The 23979-nt window shown below is 41.9% G+C and overlaps 2 protein-coding genes across 2 annotated transcripts in view; one reads left to right on the top strand and one right to left on the bottom strand.

Annotated features, from left to right (window-relative positions):
* The first annotated feature begins 47 nt into the window (after positions 1-47).
* Positions 48-9048, top strand: LOC119490463 (rhodopsin-like). The gene is made up of 5 exons (XM_037773869.1): positions 48-974; positions 1181-1349; positions 1557-1722; positions 2888-3127; positions 8557-9048. Exons 1-5 carry the CDS (start codon positions 614-616, stop codon positions 8680-8682), a joined length of 1062 nt encoding a protein of 353 aa, XP_037629797.1. The 5' UTR covers positions 48-613; the 3' UTR covers positions 8683-9048.
* Positions 9049-9565: 517 nt separating this feature from the next.
* Positions 9566-23979, bottom strand: part of plxnd1 (plexin D1) — a 71365-nt gene continuing 56951 nt past the window's right edge. The window contains exons 23-36 of the mRNA XM_037773863.1: positions 23176-23280; positions 21971-22101; positions 21004-21202; positions 20772-20918; positions 20458-20614; positions 19994-20097; positions 18293-18356; positions 16981-17015; positions 16239-16343; positions 15882-16045; positions 15640-15787; positions 11681-11821; positions 11491-11565; positions 9566-10561 (exon numbers count right to left, since the gene is read on the bottom strand). Of these exons, the coding sequence (XP_037629791.1) occupies positions 10445-10561; positions 11491-11565; positions 11681-11821; positions 15640-15787; positions 15882-16045; positions 16239-16343; positions 16981-17015; positions 18293-18356; positions 19994-20097; positions 20458-20614; positions 20772-20918; positions 21004-21202; positions 21971-22101; positions 23176-23280 (1692 nt within the window). The 3' untranslated portion in view covers positions 9566-10444. The remainder of the gene's footprint in view (positions 10562-11490; positions 11566-11680; positions 11822-15639; positions 15788-15881; positions 16046-16238; positions 16344-16980; positions 17016-18292; positions 18357-19993; positions 20098-20457; positions 20615-20771; positions 20919-21003; positions 21203-21970; positions 22102-23175; positions 23281-23979) is intronic.

Genomic DNA, 23979 nt, shown 5'->3' on the forward strand with positions numbered 1-23979 from the left:
GTATGCCCCACTGACTCTGATTACACTTAAGGCTATGAGTTGAGCTCTGCATTATGCAGTGGTCAGGGATTAGGCTTTCGCGGATGCAAATAAGTTGGATTGCTCAAGAAATTTAATTTGTAGTTTGTCCACTCGCAATTATAAATAGGCTGGTTCCTTCTTTGCCTTCCCTCCTACTCTCATCTCATTCTGATGATGCATTGATGCACACGACGGTAATGATGGGGTTTGGATAGCCATGGCTGTAACCTCTCACCTTGAAAATGCTTAACATACCGCATAGCTATTTCCGGAGTTTTCTCCTGTAATGCTTTGTGTGTGTGTGTGTGTGAATGTGAGAGAGAGAGGGAGACTGAGATTGTCTTAATTCCATCTCTGCTAACACTTTGCTCCATGCAAGTCCCTAATCCGGCCAGCCTGTTAAAAGGTGCTGCACAAAGGGGGCTGTAGAGCACATCTTACTTCCACAAGATCCATCCCTCCAGTTACTCCCCCATTTGCTCTCCTCTGCACTACAAGACTCCTTCAGAGTATTTTATTCTGAGAAGAGGCACAGGCTGTTTTATCAATTGTTAAGGTCTCAGAGGAACAAAAAACATCACCAACTGCAGCCATGAATGGCACAGAAGGACCCAACTTTTATGTCCCCATGTCTAACAAGACTGGGGTGGTTCGCAGCCCATTTGAGCACCCTCAGTACTACCTGGCTGAGCCCTGGAAGTACTCTCTTGTGGCTGCGTACATGCTGTTCCTCATCATCACTGCCTTCCCCATAAACTTCCTCACCCTCTATGTCACCGTTAAAAACAAAAAGCTGAGGACCCCTCTGAACTTTGTCCTGCTCAACCTGGCGGTGGCCGACCTCTTCATGGTCATTGGGGGCTTCACCGTAACTCTCTACACAGCCCTGCACGGATACTTCATCTTAGGGGTCAGCGGCTGCAACATTGAGGGATTCTTCGCCACCTTAGGAGGTAAGAGATGGGGACATGAAATTGTTTATAAATGTATATTGTACGTTTGATGCTTTCGTTTAGATTTTGTCACTTTCATAATTGACAATATTCTAAAACATGCATTTTTGTGAATACTTAAAATTTTAAATACTGTGTCTGTACAGTATAAGTGTAATATCAAGTAAATGTGTTTTGTATTTAAATTTACACCTGCTTTGTGTCAGGGGAGATTGCTCTCTGGTCTCTGGTGGTTTTGGCTATTGAACGCTACATTGTGGTCTGTAAGCCAATGACCAACTTCCGCTTCGGGGAGAAACATGCCATTGCTGGGCTGGCATTCACATGGATCATGGCCATGACTTGTGCTCTTCCCCCTCTGCTCGGATGGTCGCGGTACTGTATGTTTCAGTATCTAGACTGTGCTTGCCAGGCTTTAAAACCATACAAATATTGTACTTATCATTTGCACACTAAAGCACATCAGAGATTACCTTTGTTTACTTGTAGCACACTTACTCAAAGACAAATATCTAGCATCAAATACTAAGTGTGATAGTGTTGATGGAAATTCTTGGATTATTATTATGTGTGTGGATGCAGGTACATCCCAGAGGGAATGCAGTGTTCCTGTGGGATTGACTACTACACCCCCAAGCCTGAGATCAACAACACCTCATTCGTCATCTATATGTTTGTCCTCCACTTCTGTATCCCCCTCTTCATCATTTTCTTCTGCTACAGTCGCCTACTCTGCACTGTGCGAGCGGTAAGAACAACATTGCCAGACAAAATATTAATAAGGATGTGATACCTTGTTTATCCTTGAAGATAGATTTTTTTTTTACCTTTCTCCCCTCCACAGGGAGGTTAGCAGCATCACAGAGCAGAGTCTCTGGAGATGTGAGGGATTTAGTGGCTCAAGGACACTTCAGGAGGGCAGATCATTGCCAACATGGCAGCTTATACCTGGGTCCTCCAGCTGAAGGGCAGTCTGCCTTCTCACAGTATAGTCCTGATACCCTCATTAATAATAGTATAGCAACATTGATAATGTATTAGCAGTCATGAATAATAATAGTAATAATATTAATAAAAAAAAAGAATGCAGACATTTTTCATTAAAGTGGCTATAATTAAAATTTTCATAATAAAAAATAAACAATGTGTAAACAATGTTAAAGGGGCCGTTCGTAGTGATGAACCTACAGAGAATTATCACCTGAATCTGTAGCTCCCCTTGGCTTTACAGATTTTTATAACAAGTTTCAGTTCATGTTTGTCTGTGCCACTAAACTTGACTGTTTTGGTTCGCTCTCACAGCAACTAGCTTGGGAACACAGTGGAGCATTTAGCAGCTAAAGAGCCAGATATCTCCCTCCGAAGTTGGCGGAGACCTAGCTGCAGTTTGTGGCCTGAAACACTACTCTAAATGAATGAAAATGTTGCTCTTTAACTGCTGGATGTGTAATTCAGCAACTGTTTGCTAACAAGTTTGCCTTGCGATAACAGTTTAAAGAGTGATGTCAATGTTGTGTTCACAACTTGTTTCTGCTGCTCGCAAGTGGCCCAAAAAAATCTGTTATTGCAGGTTCAAAACTGATAAAGCGCCAGCCTTTCTATTCTTAAAGGTTCAATCTGTAATTTGACACAAATACCATATACTGTATTTATATTTGCATATATAATTGGAGACTTAATAATGAAAACTTACTGCTGTGTTTGAAACCTTTACCGATGTAAACAAACCTTCAACAGCATGAGAAAACATGACTAACTGTAGATTTATTAGTTTTCTAGTGTTAGTCCATTGATTAAAAGTTAGTTTGGTGGTCTAATCCTGCGTGTTTCAATGTTGGTGATTGGCTGATCCTTTTGTTTACATTTGTATCAGTCCTTCAATAAGTTTATAACCTGCATCTGTCTGTTCTCAGGCTGCGGCCCTGCAGCAGGAGTCTGAAACCACCCAGAGAGCGGAGAAAGAGGTGACACGTATGGTTATCGTCATGGTGATCTCCTTCTTGGTGTGCTGGGTGCCCTATGCTACTGTGGCTTGGTACATCTTTGTCAATCAAGGAACCGAGTTCGGACCAGTGTTCATGACTGCTCCGGCCTTTTTCGCCAAGAGTGCTGCTCTGTACAACCCAGTCATCTACATTCTGCTAAACAGACAGGTATGTGAAGCAAATATGTTGTCTATGTAGTATGTTTCGTGGAAGAGAGGGCTGTTTTTGTTTGTTTGTTTTTTACTTTTTAATGGCATACTATACTATGACTTTTCTGACATTTTTATATTATACTATGACTTTTTTGATAATTTTATGACATACTATACAATGACTTTTTTGACTTTTTTGATTTGTGACATACTATGACTTGTTAGCCTGGTGGCAGGCAAGGTGGGCACCTAGGCGTGCTGATCTCTGGCATTGCAGACTGGCTGTAGGAGTGTGGAACGTCACCTCTCTGGTAGAGAAGGAACTGGAGCTGGTGCAGGAGATGGAGCGGTATCAACTAGATGTAGTTAGGCTTAACTCCACGCGTAGTGCTGGTTCTGGAACCAAACTCCTGGAGAGCGGCTGGACTCTCGCCTTTTCCAGAGTTGCCCAGGGTGAAAGGCGCCGGGCAGGTGTGGGGATACTCACAAGCCCCCAGCTGAGCGCTGCTGTGTTTGAGTTCTCCCCGGTCAATGAGAGTGTCGCCTCTATGCAACTGCGAGCCGCTGGGAGGAAGTCTCTGACCTTGGAGTACCCGGCCTTCTTGGAGTCTCTGGGTGGCGTCCTGGAAAGGGCGCCGACTGGGGACTCTGTAGTTCTGCTGGGGGACTTCAGCGCTCAAATCAGTGACGATGGCGAAACCTGGAGGGGGGTGAATGGGAGGAACGGCCGCCTGATCTGAACCTGAATGGTGTTTTGTTATTGGACCTCTGTGCTAGTCATGGATTGGCCATAATAACCATCATGTTCGAGTATAGGACAGTTCATACGAGTACTTGGTACCAGAACACCCTAGGCCAAAGATCGATCGGTGGACACCAGCGGTAAAGGAAGCCGTCAAGCTAAAGGAGAAGGCCTTTCGGGCTGGGTTGGCCCCGGGGTCTCCGGAAACAGCAGACAGATACCGGTTGGCCAGAAGGGCTGCAGCTGTGGCGGTCGTCAAGCAAAAACCCGGATGTGTGAGGAGTTCAGGGAGACCATGGAGAAGGATTTTCGGTTGGCCTCAAGGATGTTCTGGCAAATCGAAAGTGAAAGCATAGCTTGGCTCAGGCTTAGTTCAACAGGGGAGGAGAACTGCGGACTTGGACTGGCGATATTGTCAAGCGGTGGAGAGAGCACTTTAAGGAACTCCTGAACCCGACCATCACATCCCCGTGGAGGAGGCAGAGTTTGAAGACTCAGAGGAAGACTTATCCATATCCTTGACAGAGGTCGCTGAGGTAGTCAAAAAGCTTCTCAGCGGCAAGGCACTGGGGGTGGATGAGATTCGCCCTGAGATGCTTAAGGCTCAGGACATTGTTGGGCTGTCTTGGCTGACACGCCTCTTCAGTGGAGGTCGGAGACAGTGCCCGTGGAATGGTAGACCAGGGTGGTGGTTCCCACTTTTTAAAAATGGGGACCGGAGGGTGTGCTCCAATTATTGAGGTATCACACTGCTCAGCCTCCCCGGGAAAGTTTATTCTCAGGTGCTGGAAAGGAGGCTCAGACTGATTGTGGACCAGCTCTTTACCCTCGCGGGGCTGTTGGAGGGGTCATGGGAGTTTGCCTATCCTGTCTACATGTGTTTTATGGACTTGGAAAAGGCTTTGCAAAAGGTCAAACACGTTTTCAGTGGGTGTTGCCCTCCACCAGGGTTGTTCGTTGTCACCGATCCTGATAGTGGTTTTCATGGTCAGGATCTCAAAGTGCAGCTGGGGGAAGGAGAGTGTCCGGATAGGGGACCTTAGAATTGCGTGTCTACTCTTTGCAGATGATGTGTTTATTTTGGCTCCATCTGACCGTGACCTTAAGCAAGCACTGGGGCGATTTGCAGCCGAGTGTGAAGCGGTCAGGATGAGAGTCGGAACCTTCAAATTTGAAGCCATGGTTCTGTGCCGGAAAAAACGGTGATTGCGCCCTCCAGTTTAGGAGTGATTCACTGCCCCAAGCGAGGGAGTTCAGACATCCAGAGGGATGCCTCAGATCCTGAGGTGGTTAAGGTATCTGATCAGGATGCCTCCTGGACGTCTTACTTTAAAGGTTTTACGAGCATGTCCAACTGGTAAGAGGCCCTTGGTTAGACACAGAACACTGTGGAAAGATTATACTTTATATCTCGTCCGGCATGGGAATGCTTCGAGGTCCCCAGGAAGAGCTTAAAATCCTTGCTAGGGAGAGGGACGTTTGGAATACCCCGCTAAGCCTTCTGCCCCAGCAACCTGGCCACAGATAAGCGAAAGTAAATGCATGGATGGACCTTTCTAATGACTTTTTACTATACTAGACTGTGGCTTCGTTATATATTTTGATGTACTATACTATGACTTTTTGACATTTTCATGGCATACTATATTTGAATTTTTTATCACTTTGACTTTGACTTTTTTCGACATACTATACTTTGACTTTTTTTTATGTAGTATACTATCACTTCTTTCGTTATACTATACTATGACTTTTTAATTACATTTTTGACAAACCATATGACTTTTTCGTAACTTTTTTCGACATACTATACTCTGACTTTTTTTTTACATACTACACTGAGTTTTTTAAAGCTTTTTGTTGACATACTATTCTATGACTTATTTCGATACACTATACTTTGACTTTTTTCTTTATACTTTTCTTGACATACTATGACTTTTGTTGACGTCCTATGTTATGACTTTTTTCTTCATAAATTTATGAATTATTTTTCAGCATATTTTAATGACTTTTTTCATACTTTTTTCGACATACTATACCATGACTTTTTTTTCTATTTACTATACTATGAATTTTTTAAAAACTTTTTTTTCCAAACTATACTATGACTTTTGTGACTTTTTTTCTACATACTATACTGTGACTTTTTTTCATAACTTTTTTCGACATACTATTCTATGACTTATTTCGATACATGATAGATGTCGAACTCTGTCCAAATGAGAGAATAGATTATCTAAAATCCCCACTTTGTATAGAGAGAGAGAGCAAAAAGCTGCTCGGTATTGACCAATTATTCATAAACATTTAATCAAAATGGCTATAATTTAATGGTTTGATTCTGCAAACTGTCTTTTAATTTTGCCTTTTTTCGACGCCTGTTATGACTTTTTTCTTTTCTTTTCAGCATACTTTTATGACTTTTTGCCATATTATACTATGACTTTTTTATGACTTTTTTTCTGCATCCTATACTATGACCTTTTAGACATACTAAACTTTTTTATCACTTTTTTCAACATACTATACTATGACATTACTCGACATTACACTACAAATTTTGTTTTAATTTTTTTGACATACTATACGTTGACTTTTTGTCGTGTACTATCACTTCTCTCGTTATGCTATACTATGACTTTTTAATGAAATTTTTTGACAAACCATATGACTTTTTTGTAACTGTTTTCGACAAACTATACTATGTCTTTTTTAATTTTTTTTCGGCATACTATACTGTGACTTTCTTTGACATACTATACTATAATATGATTTTTTATGACATACTACACTATGACTTTTTTCAACATACTGTGACCTTTTTATGAATTTCTTCCATATATTAAAATATGACTTTTGTATCACTTTTTTATGTACTATACTATGACCTTTTCATGACTTTTCTTGACATACTATACTTTGACTTTTTTTGATGTAGAATACTATCACTTCTCTCGTTATACTATAATATGACTTTTTAATGACATTTTTTGACAAACCATATGACTTTTTATGACTTTTTGTTTTACTTTGTCTTTTAAAAAAAAAATTTGGCATACTATACTATGACTTCTTTTGACACACTACACTGACTTTTTGAAATACTACAGTGAGTTTTTATTTTTTTAACTTTTTTTTTACATACTAAACTATGAATTTTTAATGACTTTCTTCAACATAATATACAATGATTTTTTTATGAATTGTCGACATACCATATTATGACCTTTTTATGATGTTTTCGTCATTTTATACAATGATTTTTTCATGACTTTTTTTTTACATAATACTATGACTTTTATGTCATAGTAAACAGTAGAATGTTGAAAAAAAAAAGTCATAGTATATGTGGAAAAAAGAAAGAAAAGTCATGGTATAGCATGTGGAAAAATGAAAAAAATAAGTCATAGTATGATATGTGGAAAAAAGCCCAAAAAGTCATAGTATAGTATGTGGGAAAACGCAAATAAAGTCATAGTATAGGATGTCGAAAAAATAACAAAAGTCATAGTATAGTATGTCGAAAAAAGCAAAAAGTCTTAGTATTATGTCGAAAAAGGCAAAAAAAAAAGCAATATTGTATGACGAAAAAAGTCATGTCGAAAAAATAAAAAAAGTCAGAGTATATTATGTCCTAAAAAATTCATAGTATTGTATGTCCAAAAAATGTAAAAAGTCATAGTAGTGTGTCGAAAATAGCAAAAAAAAAGTCATAGTATAGTATGTCGAAAAAAGTAAAAAGTCATAATAGTATGTCGATAAAAGAAAAAGTCAGTGTAGGATGATGAAAAAAGGAAAAAAAAGGCAATATAGTATTTCCAAAAAAGTCATAGTATAGTATGTTGAAAAAATAAATCATAGCATAGTATGTCAAAAAAAGAAAAAAGTCATAGTATGTGGAAAAAAGAAATTCAGTGTAGTATGATGGAAAAAAAGGCAATATAGTATTTCCAAAAAAAGTTATAGTATATTGTCGAGAAAAGTGATAATCATAGTATAAAACCGCAAAAAAAAGTCATAGTATAGTATGTCGAAAAAAGAAAAAAAAAATCATAGTATAGTATGGCGAAAATAGCAATAAAAGTCATACTTTAGTATGTTAAAACAAATCATAGTATAGTATGTGGAAAAAAGAAAAAGAAAAAGTCAGTGTAGTATGTGGAAAAAACGAAAAAAAAGGCAATATAGTATTTCCAAAAAAGTCATAGTATATTATGTCGATAGTGATAAAAACCTCATAGTATAGTATGTCGAAAAACGTGATATAGTCATAGTATAAAACGTCGAAAAAAGTCATAGTATAGCATGTCGAAAAAAGTCAAAAAAAGGTCATAGTATTGTATGTGGAAAAAAGCAAAAAACAAATCCTAGTATTGTATGTGGAGAGAAGCAAAAAAAAAGTCATATAAATGTATGTCAAACTTTTTTTTGAAGTCGTAGAATAGTGTGTCTAAAAAAGCAAAAAAATAAGTCATGGTACAGTATATCAAAAAAAGTCATAGTACAGGATGTTGAAAATCATAAAAAAAAGTCACAGTATAGTATGTCAAAAAAGTAATCAAAAAAGACTTTACTTAAGACATACTATAGAATGAGTTCTTTATGACATGTTTTACTTTAATGGATTTGAATACTTCTTCCACCACTGAGTGAAGGTGTAACTGTGATTCTGATCTTCTGAACTTCTTTTTTGCCTCCAGTTCAGAAACTGCATGATCACCACAGTATGCTGTGGAAAAAACCCGTTTGGAGACGATGAGGGCGCCGCTGCCACCTCCAAAACTCAGACTTCGTCGGTCTCATCCAGCCAGGTGGCCCCCGCTTGACCGGGATCCACACATCTTTCCCTGCACACCTAGGGACCCACCACTGCCAAGCAGCACTATGTTCTATTGGCCAATCCTCTTGACTTGCCTCTCCATGTGTCTTCACTGAACTGGCACAACCACACTTTTGGTGGGACTGACAGACTCAAGAGCCAGCATGTGTATTTTCAATCCACTTAATCGTGGAAAGTGTTCAGCTGGCTTCACAGAGTTTAACCCGGCATCAAGGGGGTGTTGTCCATGTGATGATCCAACTGAACACATTCCAAGCTCCCCACTATCCAAAAACACACAATAGGTGAAAACAAACCACGCCACATGATTTCCTCCACCTCAACTCTTGTTCAAATAATTGTTGCAGCTATATATCCTCAAAATGTGCTTTGAACAATTCATTTTATGACCACTTAGGTGAAATTAGTTATGAATTTGTTTAGATATCGTTTTTTAAAGCATCAGATGGGGCTGTCCTCTGGCCTCTCGCCTTGTCTCTATGGTGACTAAGCTGGGGTTGTTAGTTTGCTCTTGGCATTGACGGAGACATGAGTGTAAACAGATGGACCTGAAAAAAGCCTCTGCAGAGAGAGGGCGCCTCCTGCAAGAGAGTGGATGCGTGTGTTGGACTTCAGAATGCCAATGTGTGTATCAAAGAGATATGGGGATATCATTATGTAAAGGCTAGGATCTTGTGGAAGTTGTTCTGTGTCCTGCAATAAAAACAAAGCTAAATGTGTACACGACTTTTACAAGGCTTTCTGAGAAGTTCCAGATGCTACTTTGGGTAGCAGGCCAGATCTTAATGGTTTTCAAATGTTGTTAAAATTTGCTATGCTGCAATGCATGTAGAAATGAAGCACTTTGAGATTTAGTACAATACACATTGTCATCATTAAAATCCTAAATACTGTAATTTATTTCACAAACTCTGACAAGTCATTTGGCATCACAAATAGTCTCTCCTTATATTGAGCTCACATTTTTTTCTCATTAATGTAAATTTCCCTCTTAAATTGGTCAGAATCCAACAAGAAATTCATTCGTTTTACAAGCACACTGATCAACACTTCTATACTGATGCAGCTCTTCCCAGTGAACTACATTACATCTGATTTCAGTCATTTATATTCCTCTCTCCACTCCTCCCCAACCCGTCATCAACCTTCAAAGCACCGATGGGAGCGAGTCACCCATCTTCACCGAGCACACCTGAGAACATTGCAGGCTTTAGGAGATGGGAGGAGTTTATCGCGGTCCTTCTTACTCATCCTGATGGACAGGCCACTTGAAAGCATTATAACACATCTATAAATATTGCTATGGACATTATAATACAATACAGTGCATCATTGGCTCGTTCCCTTAAGAAAAGGGTTCAGTGCGTTAAGATCGCCACCAGGGCTTACTGTCGGTCCCAGTAACTGTAAAGACATCCCGAAAAAGCCTCATCTCCCAGCCCCCTACAACCTCCCTCTAAAGCATAGCCGAGTCAGACTGGAATTCTGTCCGTGTCATGGAGAAAGATTTGGGAAAATTGCTTGGCATTCCCAGATCAGAGGAGGAACACCTCGCAAATTTAAGACGCTTGAGAGGCAGGTTTAAGTCCTTTGCCACTTAACACGCTTCTTATAGTCTGTGGGAATAATAATGCCACGTAAGAAGACTACCTCCGTCGTGGCCGACATTCCCAAGTAACTCTGTTTGTAGGAGAAAGGCAGCTGTCAGCAGGAGAAAGAGATGGCTTGTAGAAAAGACACTGGCAGGTTCAGGCTTCGCTGCAGCACTCGTAGATGTTGTCCTCCACAAGGGCAATGACCTGCTCGAACTTGTGGTGCAGCTGAGTGCGACGTGCGGTGGGGTTGGCCTCGAGAGCGCTCACCACCTGACCAAAGGGAGATAGAAAAGAAAAACGCAACATAGACTTTCAGTGGCTGTCGAGCATTCATGCATCTATCTGTCTAGGAGCGGGAGGAAAATCAGCCACCTGCCTGGACATAGAAAGTTAAGCGAGAGTAAAAGGGAGAGCAGCAGAGGAACAAGTGAAGTGCTTCAGTCTCTTCTCCAGCCTTCACGCATGCCTCCACACCACAAAAGCCTTTGCTCTTCACATATTTACAAAACCCACATCTGCTCTGTTTTTCATGCCCAATAGTTGTCACGGTGTCAGTGGGATTTATGGGCTCATAGCGGCAGTGTGCTACGAGGCAGAGCGAACTGAGCCGGGGCGAGAGAATAGGCAATCAGGGGCCATTCACAGAGCTCTGTGAATCAGAGTCTAAGCTCCTGGCCCACGTCAATACAGTAGCATGACAGAGGAAAGCAGCTAAACGGTATTATCACGAGGGTGCTCCATTAAGGCACAGTCACCACTGACTAAGCCTCTCCTGAGAATAGTCCCAGCAGTTAACGAAACATGGGGGAGGACAGCAGGGGCTTGTAGAGGGCTAGTTCAAAGAGAAACAGGAGATATGGAGCACATACTTAAATGTGTCATTAGGCAGATAGGGGTGATGGATAAAGAGCGGGTAAACAGCACGTTGTTTGCCTAAAGTGAAAGGTATATGCGGGCTGGAAGGTAGGATTGGACACGTTTGAGAGACAGGTTGTAAGGCAGTGGACTACATCTCTCAACATGCACATGATCCTCCACACTGATACGTCGCGCTCTGATACCCGTCTGTGAAACTTAAAACAGCCAAAGGGGTCGACTGAGGTGTTGTGGCTGCACAAAAAAGGGCCAGTTTAAACACGAGTAACATATCTAATCTGAGATCAGAAAGACAGAAGTAACGCAAGAATCTCTTCTCTTACCTGGCTTCTGTATCTCTTGGCGTATTTGTAGATTTCTGTCAAGGCCAGGTTGGTGTTGAAGTCATTTCTGTATTTCTACAGGATGGACAACAGATTTATATTAGATTCCAAAGTAAAACTTGTATTTAATTGCAGGCTTTTATGGAGCCAGATCACTAACACACAATGACTTTCTAAACACTTTACTCACTCGTGACTCCTCGGCCAGGTGAGCATTCATCTCCTGCTCGCTGAGAGGTGCCATGTCCTGTATCTGCTGGTAGTAGCACTGCACTCTCTTCTTATACTCCGGGATCTCCTTGGCATACAGCAGCTTGTTGGTAGGTGAGTCCTGAAAAAAAAACCCAAAAAACAACACATTTCAGTCAGGACAGTTTCAATCATTTTTTTTTGCAGCAATATGCATTTTAGTTTGGCAGTGAGGCTCTGCCCATGTGATGCTCTGGAACAAATCTGAGCAAGCTTGACACAGACTGTCCTTGAGTTCACTAACCCCCTCTGGCAGAGCCTGAGACACACAGCATTTGATGAACATGAACACATGTTCAAAAATGTACAAAAACCTGAATGCTACAGCAGGAGGCGGCTAAAAGCAATGTACCCTCTTCTGAGGGTTAATTCATAATTTAGCACTGGACCTCAGTGTAGAATGAAGAGGTTTGTACATGTGGTGCTCTCCTAACAAGGAGCTGTTCAGTTAGACTGGATGTTATTAGTTGATAACCTGATCTAAACCAGTGAGACAATGGAGGGAGGGTACAGTTTCCTTTCCGCACAACAGGAGACTCAAAAACTCAGAGCCAGAGAAGGAAAAATTCCAGTCTAAACAATACTCCTTCATACCTCTGCCACTCTCTCCACAGTCACTCCAGGCACTGGTGTTTATTCAAGCAAGAAGAAAAGTAGCGGGGCTAAGAGGTTGTGGGCATACTCTGGTTTTAGTGGTGGCTACTGTTGCGAGCGAGTGTGTGTAGGTCTTTGTGTGCGAGAGAGAAAGGGACAAAAAGAAAGTAGGACAGGGAGAAAGAGACGGCCTGCCTCAGCTTTCAGCATCAGTGAATGTGCTTACAGCGCACCTTAATATTTCTATGTGTCATGAGTTATTTGTGTCACCTAATGTGTGTGTTTGTTTGCATGTTTGTGCACGGTAAAAGGTGCAGGGGGAGTGGAAAGCCTGTGGCCGTAGTTGCTCCTTCTGATAGGGAACCCTCTCTCTTCCTGTCCACAAGGTCACTTCCTGCTGCTCGCCCATCTGCCTGGTAACCCCCCTGTGACCCTGTGGCCCTCCATGTCTGCATCTAGCCAGATAAGAGGGTTTCCGTGGAAACAGCAAGCGTTGCTTGGTTTCCTACCCCTCGTGCTCACCTTGCTGTGCTCCTGCTAATCCAGACCCCGTACCCTTCACCGCCCTGTCCCGAGGCCATCACACACTTGTACACAAACACTAACTAAGCGACTGTAAACACTCGAGGGAAATGTAGAGGTGTGTCATGCCAGTCTCCTTGACCTACAGGACAGAATGTGGCCATATCCTTGAACCTGGTGACTCCACAATACATGCACAGCCAGATGCGACATGTTAATGAGGACGCTGCAGAGTGTGTGGAAATGTCCCATTGCTGGAGGTTTTATGAATGTCTCTAGGGGTGGACATTTTTTTTATAGATTTTTATTTGCGATTTTGAAATCAATTTTTTTTATGCCAGAATCAATATATTTGCTTCATTTGAGTCTATGCGGAGGCAGAACAAAAGTTACTGCTTTTATAGTTGTAGTCAGAGTAACGTGATGTCATATCTGTTCCGTAAACCAAAACAAAATGCAGCCGTCCGCAGTGAGCCGAAGCGACAAAGCAGAAAAGAGCAGAGGGTCCAAGTGGATACGACCTGCACCCTCACATGTTAAATCCAACGTGGTAAACACTACACATACAGTAAAGTATGGAAACACTTTGTGTTTCACACATCGCCAGGAAAAGCAGAGCTAGACATCAAGGCTAAAGCTGCATGCTGACTCCGTCATCAACAGGAAACGTTATCGTATTGCGGTAACGTGCGGTCAAACTAACAGTCACTCTCATCTCTGTGGTCAAATCGTCCGACGCTACAACTGTAGAGCACCCATATACTGACATTTATGTTAAATGCATTCAAACGACCCCGATAGAGCTGACCATGGATGTTTAAAGAGAACGGAGCTGACTGCAGAGCTAGAGACGGACTTGGCGAAGGTTCGGTTTTTAAAATAAGGTGTTAACAAATACATATTATGGAAATAAGATTGATTATATTTTATTCACCAGTAGTTTAAAACATTACATGTCCCCTATAAATTAAAAGAAAATATCACTAAACTGTGAGGAAAATGTCTTTATTCTTTGATTTTTGTAAATTAATTAATTTGTAAATTGTAATAAATAATTCCTGACAATGAATGATATATTTGACTTCAGGACATCTCTGACTACATACATGCTGAAAATCAAACATTTTACTGTATTAATTGAGATATTTTCCAAAGTAAAAGTCCCAAGAAGTGTATGATTCAACTTTTTCCCATGGTCTAGTGTTAAAAACAACAAATCGTAATATTAAATCGCAATACTTCAAAATCGCAATACATATGGAATCGACACCCAAGTATCGGGATAGTATCAAATCGGGAGATGGGTGTATCGTCCCAGCCCTAATGGTATGTACCTGCCTGCATGTACATGTGAATAGTTCTGCCGTGAGTGCGCTGGCTCTTTGGCACTGAACTGAAGTATATAAATCAGACTGTTTCTCAGTGAAAGAGGAGCATCATTTGATGAGTCCTCGGCTCCCTCCAGGGAGGAAGCCAGTCAGAGAGAGACAGGAAGCAGAGCGTGCTCAGGGTCACGGTGTCTGAGGGATGAGACGGATTTGTGAGCAGTGAGGACATTGACATGCAAGCACACACACACAGACACCGACAGACAGACAGACAGACAGAGACATATGCACGCCTGAACACACACATACACACACAGCACAAAAAGAGATCCCTGGTGCTCATGACCTTGGATCAGCCGACTCGGCTGAAATAACATGAGGAGAGGTAGATGGAGCTGACAGTCTGAAGGCTCAGGGATGAGGGTTCACAGGGGGACTCGGGAGGTGTGTGTGTGTGTGTGTGGTCAAACTCCCGGAGAGACATGAGGGAAAGATCTTGCGTGAGGTGAAAGGGACAGGTGTGTCAAAAGTTGTACTCCTTCTCTGCGTCAGAACTGTTTTTTATGCATCTGCACTGGCGACAGCGCTTTTATATGACATATATGACATTTTTTCCAAAATACTATACTATGAACTTTTTATGACTTTTTTCAACTAAATATACCATGACTTTTTTATGGCTTTTTCCGACAAACTATGCTATGACTTTTTATGAAGTATTTCAACATACTGTGACTTTTTCTTACTTTTTCCAACATACTATACTATAAAAAAATGTCGGCATACTATACCATGACTTTTTTACAATTTGTTTTTACATACAATATGACTTTTTATGACTTTTTCCGACATACTATACCAAGACTTCTTTTTACTTTTTTCAATGTACTACACTATTACTTTTATCGACATACTATACTATGGCTTTTTATGACATACTACACTGACTTTTTTCGACATACTATATTATGACTTTTTTTTACTTTGTCAAAATGCTATACTATGACTTTTTATACATACTATACTATGACTTTTTGTCATGACTTTTTTCACAAATGTCTAAAAGTATTGAATGATGAAGTGATGACATTTTGGACAAACAAGGATGTAAACGTGAACTTGACTGGTTGACAGAGGTATACAACCGCGAGGCGAAAATTCTAGTTTTGATTCAGTGTGACTGAATCAATGATATCATTATCTCCAGTGTCCATCACAAATAAACGTTCATATATCTACTTATACATCATAGAAAAAAGATGCTCCTTGTAACTCCATAACTTGCCCAATAATCATGATACGTTTTTTTAAGTTTTCTTCAATACCAAAATGATCAAGTGAGAGCGGTCTTTACATCTAGGGTACATTGCAGACAGGAACTGCTAATAGCTAATTCGGCATACTTTTAAGGGTGTACATTTTCCACAGACGGACGGACGGATGGAGACAGACTCACCTTTCCTAGCTGCAGGTCCGAAACGGAGCAGGCATCTATGAAGGCCTGGGCGATGACAGATAGACAGGCGTCCATGTGATCCGTCTTATCGATGTCAAACACAAACTGAGGATTTTTCAGGATGTTCACCCAGAAACGCAGTGGTAAACTGCACAGAGAAGGAAAGATAAGCTTTTAAAGCCTTGCACTTGGACAGCGTGGTGACCAAAGGGGACTTTAATCACAGAGTTTAGAAGGTCTACCTGTTGGTTTTCCAGATGTGCAGGGTGTCTGGGTCTGTGATGCCCCGTTTGTCAGCCTGCTCCTCCAGGAAGTCAAAGAAGTATTTGATAGCCAGAGGGGGGCGTTCCGGTGGGATGCTGAGGATGGCTTGAAAGAGGTCATCCAAGAACTTCTGAAGAGTTCCCTGTGGAGGAAAAAAAAAAAGGCGGCTCAAGCATATGTATAGATATGGTTTCATGGGATGTGGGAATTTTGAGACGGCTCCTGAGGCTAATGTGGGCCATAAAAACAAGAAATAGAATGATGACTTAGATATCAAGCTGTAACTTAAGTCTGTTTATAGTGTTGTACAACAGCGTCTTGTTTCTTGTGTTCACCTTGGTAGACAGTAGGCGTGTCAGGTAGATTTCAGGCAGGACCTTCTTGCGGTGGCTCGTCCTGTGTGACCTCTTGTTCTCACCTAGCTCATCATGAGGTAGGACCTGGAAAACCAGAGGCCGAAGGTCAACATACTGCCCACAGGTTGAAGTAATAAACCCCTAAGAAGCTCAATGAATGCTCTATTGTCTCTGCTGTCTCAGCTTTCAGAGGGGAATTTTCTGTTTCTTGCATTAGACACATGATCCAAAAACCACATCAGGGTATTTTGAAGCGCTAGATCATATACAGTATTGGGGAAGTGATGGGAGTTGGGGAATTCTCGTGCTTTTCTCTGGTTGCTGTGTACAGGATCATGTCTCTCAATTGCTCATACAAGTCTAAATAGGGGTAGTAGAAAAGAAAGAAGCAGTCAAAATCCACCTACTTGTGTTAAAAAAGGACCACAGAACTGTCCTGTAAAAACTAACTATTCACCCGGCAAATTGTGTTCCAAGGAACTCATTATTCTAAAGTCAAAGGGCCCATATCTTGGCTGACGTTTATAAAAGAGCTTAAGCAGCATTAGTGCTGTCATGTCCTCTCAGCAGCTTTCCTTTTCACCTCCATTCACCCCCCCATTCTCTCTGTCGTCATGCCTGCTCCGGGCTGACTAACAGTGGCACACACAGGAAAAGCTCTGGTAATAAACTCAGAGCGCAATTATAGAAACATTTTGATTACCTATGTGGAGATACTCACCAAGTGTACATACTTCTCCGTATCCAGATCTTTAACTAGGGAGAAAGAGACAAAAAAAAAGATACATACAGCATGAAACAATGTGCAATCAGCAAGGCGGAGACCTGAGAGAATGAGAGGAGACAGGAGGAGGGAGCACAGAGGAGTGTGACAGAGAAAAAAAACACGAGAGGGAGATTGACAGGAGAGCACGGGAGATAGAGTACATGCGAGAGGAGAAAGTGATTAAGGTGGACTGTGGGCTGGTAGGGGAGGGGAGCTGTCTGAGAGTATGAAAGAGAAAGATTACGAGTGAAAGGAGAGAGAAAAGAGAGAGATTAGGGGAGACAGACACACAGAGTCTGTGATTGGTTCTGGAGCCGGTGTAATGAGATGGTAATGCTCGGACAGCGCCGGGGAAGAGCATTAAACCTTGCTGGTTTATATATAGATCTAAACACAAACACACCCATGTGCATGCGTGAACACATATGAATATCTGAATACATGTAGATGCAAACACAAGCTCAAAGCGGACAAATAAATACAGTAAATTGTTGTACACACACATCAGCAAAAACAAAGACAGGTATTTGTGTAGATACACACACGAACACAACAGCATTGTGAGTGTGTTCTCATTACAGGCGGCTCTGCCAGAGATGCTCCTGCCCAGCGGGCCTCAGTCCAGACCCTCAACACTGATCACAGGCAGGCAGGACAGTGTTTTATATTAGCCAGGGAGCACTACAGGCTCATAACACCCCCTTGACGCTTTGATGCCGGAGCCAGGTTTGGTCCACATAAGCCTATTTTTGGCCCAGTATGAATGAGAGGAGAGGCTTTGATGGACAGAGCCTGAGCAGAACTGAGCTCTGGTCTGGTACTGATTATGTAAGGTAGACCCTGGACGAACGAACGGACAAGCCCATTAAAAGCTGTATGTAAACTCATCTGTCAACAGGCAGAGCAGTCATTATATTCCAGGTTGAGGCTGGACAATGGGCCCACTTGTCTCGCATTTTTTTCTCACAAGCTGACATTTGCTAATGGAATAGATCTATAATGCATTAAAAGAGCTCTGAATGAAGCGGCAGCATAACTCCTGTGCAAAGCAGGAGTGTTATGATTTATTAGGTGTGAGTGTGTTTAGATGTCCGCGGTGTCTTTTGGGGACGGGAGGATGTGTGGTTTCATGCATGTTTACATGAGCGTATCGTGTTCTCGTGACCAACTAAGCATGCGCCGTTTCCTGTGATGGAGTGAGTGCGTGTATTTATCCAAGTGTGTGTGACAAAGCGACAAGGAGTGGGTGTGTTTGAAGGTGACGTACCTCTCCCCAGGGTGTTATCTCTCTTGTCTTTCATGCTCATAGCCAGCGATGCCCCCTCTGGGATCTGTGGAGGGAGAGAAGGAGAAGGAGGGAGGGAGGGAAGTAAGACGAGAGAGGACAGAGGGCACAAGGTCAGGGGTGAGCTGGGGTGCACCAGAACAGCATCATTAAGCATGCCCTCAAGGGGAGTGTAGTGTTGAGAGGTGGGTATGTATGTTTGTGTGTGTGCATGTGTGTGCGTGTGCGTGTGTGTGAGTGTGTGTGTTAGGCTTGCGTGCATCTAGAGTGGTGACAAGTCTGCGGGAGCCTGGCTGGGCTCATTAAAGTCAACCCGCAGTGAAATGGATTGAACAGCCTTGCCACTGAACCCAGACTGTTAGTACATGCTGCAGCTCACTGCTTTCACAGCTCTGTCCCCATGGCTCAGCAAAAACTAAACAGAGCACTTAACAAGTACAGGCAAGGGTCAAAGGCCAAGGGTCACCGAGCAACTGTTTACTCACGCACAAATGAACGTAGACATAAACAAACACGCATACAAATAAAGACATATATAGTATATATTGCAAATGTTATAATAGTACTTACATTTCCTGCATTGTTGTGTAATTTAAAGTAAATGATGATGATGTATTTCAATAAATGCATATGCAACAATGAATGTGTATATGTACTATTATCATTAGTAGTAGTACTAGTAGTAGTAGTACTGCTAGTAGTAGTAGTAGTAGTAGTAGTAGTAGTAATAATAATAATAATAATATTAGTAGTAGTAGTAGTAGTAATGTATGTTAAAGTACATTTATTGAATATGTAAATAATGATTGGGTAATTTCCTGCATTGTAGTATGCAGTATGTAGTAAATTATTACAGTACATATTAATTAAGGAATAAGTATCATAAATATTCAATACAATGTATTAAGGGCTCATAACGACAGCTATTATTATTCAAGAACTCCACTAGAAATCATTGTAATTATACTTAATACATCATCTTTTTGGGAGCGTCTATTAAGTGTGTGGGCACCCGTTTCTCTTGAAACTTTTGAAATGAACAATATCAGTATATTCATAGATTTTGTGTTTTTCAATGAGGTAAAAGAGGTAGATGTCATTTTAAGAATTTTTCACAAAGTAGGTAATCTTTTTTGAGGAAAAAACATATTAAACACAAACTATTAGTCTGTTTTTGGTGTTTTTTTTTAAAAAATGTCTGGAGGTAGGTATTGTACATAAATCACGTAGGTTATCGTAGTTACTGTTAATTAACAAGTAGCAAATGTTATATTGAGTAACAGTTGTTTAACATTACAATCATTAACAATTGTTTTTTATTGTAAAATGTTACGTTATTACTTTAATAATTACACTGTATACTGTATGCCTAAAATCAGAATCTGCATAACCGTATAAAAGCAGCAGCTGCTACAGCGATGCTACAATAAACAACCTGTACATAAAGAGAAACATCATACAACAGCAGACAAACACAGACAGAAGCACCTATAACTAATTGGGTACAGCCACATAGAAACAGAGCGTATCCTTCCATCCATGGACAGCCAGTGACACCATTTACAAGGAGTTCTCACCTTGAACACCCCCGCTGTTGCTGTTACAATATCAGGGATATACAGGTACACCATGACAACACCTACCACAGTGATCTCACAAAAATACACACTCACACACACATACCAGGTAATGGGAGACGGTGTTGAGTTTCTTTCTGCCATCTTCCATCATGGTGGAGTTATCCACGTCCTGCAGAAGCTTACTGTTGCTGCCAGAGTCAAACCACTCTGGAGAGAAAGGAGGCCGGAGAAGGGAGGAGAATGATATTAGACAATTTCATCCCAAATTTGGAAAAGAATATGCGAGACAGAGGGCAGGCGTGCTCTAACTCTCCGTGTCACGGCCTGTGGAAATATTCTTGCGCCATTAATCAAATCAGCTCTGCAGGCTCCACAGCTTTTGAAAGCAATAACTCTTTGTGATTATGACTGTACACTCTCCGCGATGCATTCTGTCATTTATTATATTGCAGCCTCAGGTTAGTTGAGCTTCATGAGAGGAATTGACCTTTTGCAAAGGAGATTACTATATCTCAGAGGGCAGGGCATGGGAGAGGATGAAAATAATCAGAGAAAATGTGCTCTTACCCAGGTCGACATCCTCTGCTCTGGGCCACTGGGAGAATGGCAGGTTTTTATAAAAGGCTTCAAGGATTTTTTCCTTCACCTGGCAGATTGTGTCTGTATTCATGACCCTGACAGACAGCGAGTCCATGCCACAGCCCTGGAAGGACACATTGATGTTCTGCGAAAATAAAAAGAGCAATACATTTCAAACTTTTGCAAAGTTTCGGATTTCAGCCTGACTGAAACTTTCTGGCGGTCAACTTAACGACCTCTGAGCTCTAAAAAGCAAAACCGAGGGTGTGAAAAATTAACTGGGAGTGTGTGAGGTATCAGACCTGTGGCTTGGCCTCGATGTTCTCGCGGAGCAGCCACTCCTCATTGAGGGTGTAGCGGGCCTTCCCTGTGATGGCGTCTATGGAGCCCTTGTTGATCTGCTGCTTGATTGCACACAGCAGCAGGAAGAAAGGCTCACCCACTGTTTCCTTAAGATCGTGGCAGAGAGTCAAAAATCAGAGATGTGGTAATTCTTTTTAATCAAGCCTCCCTCATAATTTTGCTGATGCTCACCTTGAGGTAGCTGTACATGCAGATGGACATCCAGTTGGTCAGCATTTTCTCCACGACGGATTCAGTGCGGCGCAGCATCAGTTTGGGGTTCTTGGAAGCCGAAGCATCGATCAGGTCCACCAGCAGATCTTTCATGATACTGGTGTAATACTCGAGCTTACCATGAAGGGCGATGGTGAGCAGAGACGCAAGGCTGCATCTGAGTGGGTGAGAAAACAGATTAGCTGAGGAGACAGATGAGCAAAAACATGCTCTTGCAAACATGCCCCGTCAGAGTGTGTGGTCAGTGGAGATTTAAAAATAACTACATTACAGAAACAACAACGTGGTTTCATCCTCCCCACAGCACCTGTGACTGCAGAGCCAAATAAAGGACTGATCTAATGCAGGGAGTGTCTGGGTGAGTAAGTCCAGAGGTGCAGGGGATTTCCCTAACAAAGCTCCTTTAATCCAGGGGAAAGGGGCCAAATCAGTCAGTAAGTGCTGACGCTGAGCTGGGACAGGGATGTGGTCTTGCCTCTGGAATTTTTTTTCTGATTCTCCACAATGACTGGCTAGTTTTAAGACATCAGGACCAAAACAACTACACTGATAAATGACCATGTGTTTACAAAGCTGAAGCAACCACTTTTCTGAACAGTAAATATATGTTTGTGCTGGATACAGCAGCTACAGATATGAGAAGAAAAGAAGCTCTTGTGGTAAACACTGGAAAAATAGAGACACCTTCTGTATACAAAATATTGCAATTCAGCCGTACAATAAATACTGTGCTATACTATGACATTTTTTATTTCATTGTTATGGCATACAATACTATGACTTTTTTTGACATACTACACTATGACTTCTTTTTTTTTTTTTTTTACACCACTATAAATCTTTAAGTTCGACTGATTTAATGGCCTAAAGTCAATCTGGATGGATGTTTTTTAACTGCCAAACACATATGCGTTGATGCATTTACCTGTCTCGTACAGCGAAGTCCTTCTGCTGCTCCAACGCATGGACAAACGTGACCAGGAAGTGCTTGTTATTGAGAAGAGTGGAGAACAGTGTGATGCCCTCCTCTACATTAGGCCTTGTTGTGTTGGTGGCCTGAGGACAGAAGAGGGATGAAACAGTTATTTCTCTGCGTGATTTCACCTCAGCTGCATTACACACCTGCTGCGCCCTCCTTAATCTATTTCACCACCTCTCGAGTGACCCATCTAGTGAACACTTCCTACTGTATCATCTTTCTATCACACCTCGTCCTTCTGCTTCTTCGGGTACCTCCCTCTCTGGTATATGTATCTCTCGCTCCGGTCCCCGACTGTGTGTGATTGTCTCTAAATGTGCCGAGTCGACTTAATGAGTATGGCCTATCTATGGGTGCGACTAAGCAGCAGTGTGATGAAGTCTTCCCTCTGGACTGCAGCCATATGGTGTGGTTTGCAGCCTGACAGAAGGAGAACAGGGGTGTCCATTAAGATAAATGCCCGCCTGTGAGATTTATTTGCTGTGACCTGGAAAACACTTCCTGGGAAGACGATGTGGATCCAAGGCACTTCATCACCGCTAGACAGCCTCCCCCGGCTGCCGACCCAAAACTAGCGCTGCGATCGTTACTTTCTATCTTCTTAACGTGCACAGACACACATATACGTGCTTTCGCTTTCAGCATCCATTCACACTGAGTTTTATGAAAGTGCACGCTCCCTCTCTTACTCTCTCTTTATAACTCCGCCCCTCCATTACAGACACACACACAACTAGAGATGGATTTCGATGAAAAGCATACTGTTCGGTTCGGCCAGTGGGAAGTGTGTCAACAACCTGCCATCAACTTGCTGGGCAGCAATATGTTTGACAAGCTGAAATTTTTGTTTGTGTCTCACTAACTAGAAACCACTGAATGACATGCATTAGTATGCATATGTGCACACACAATGTCGCATGTGAGTTCACACAAACACATACTGACATACTCCACAGACACATTATATCAAGCACACAAAAAAAATGCACAATATGCTTTTCTTTACTCTTCATCAACCGCAAGCCAACTGTGAAACGTTAATAAGCTTCAGTGTGACCCAGTTGCGAAGAAAGAGACTGAAAAAGGAGCCAAATCAAGGCACTGTGGCAGAAGAAAGCCTAACCTAGCACCCTAATGGCTTAACCCTTCACCTTCCACTCCTGCAGCAGCGGGTGGGTCTCTGGCAGCACTCGAGGGCCCAGGCCATCATTCTCGTAGGCGGGCTGGACCAGACTCTTCTCGTAATCGGAACACATCTGAAACACACATAAACACACTCACAGAAAACTGTAATACAAAGTCAGCTGTAGTCATAAACACAGCAAGATGGATAGACAGGCAAAACTAAAAAAGAGCTGGCCTTGAGACTTTGGTTTGCAAATTTGTAGTCTGGAACCAAAGGGCAGAATTTCATGAAGAGGCCCCGAAAAGGCCCCCGATTGACCATGAAAAGGAGCATAACACTGTGACATGAAACGCCATGAGCCTTAATGGCTTCAAAGACAAACTGACCTAGAGCCAACCTTTCAAAAGTGTCTGTCATTTCAAGACAGCTACATTTGGCTTGTATTCTAACCGTGTCTAACACTCTTGTAAGAGAACCAGAAGCTCTAATGGAAAAAAGAGCACAAAGGGTCGTGACTAGAGTGTTTGCTGTTTTAGCGGAAATCTATGGAGAGACGATACTGAAGCAGCAACGCTTGAATTTATGTTTCCCTCTATGCAGCTTTTCAACACTCTCCCCACTCACTTCCTTCACGACAGAAAACAGTGTCCAGTGTCTACTGCAACAAACCAGCGCTGCTGCCCTTGCGCAAGAGCTTGTATACTTGCAAAACAGTCGTGGGTGTGTGAGCTGAGTGAGGAGTGTGTTTTGAGAAATCAGGGGGAAAGTTTCCTTGTCTCAGTGCCCGTCATTGTTCTGTCTCCTTGAAAAGTCCATGCCTGTGGTTGGA

Source organism: Sebastes umbrosus, chromosome 6 (genome assembly GCF_015220745.1).
Source record: "Sebastes umbrosus isolate fSebUmb1 chromosome 6, fSebUmb1.pri, whole genome shotgun sequence".
Taxonomy (NCBI): domain Eukaryota; kingdom Metazoa; phylum Chordata; class Actinopteri; order Perciformes; family Sebastidae; genus Sebastes; species Sebastes umbrosus.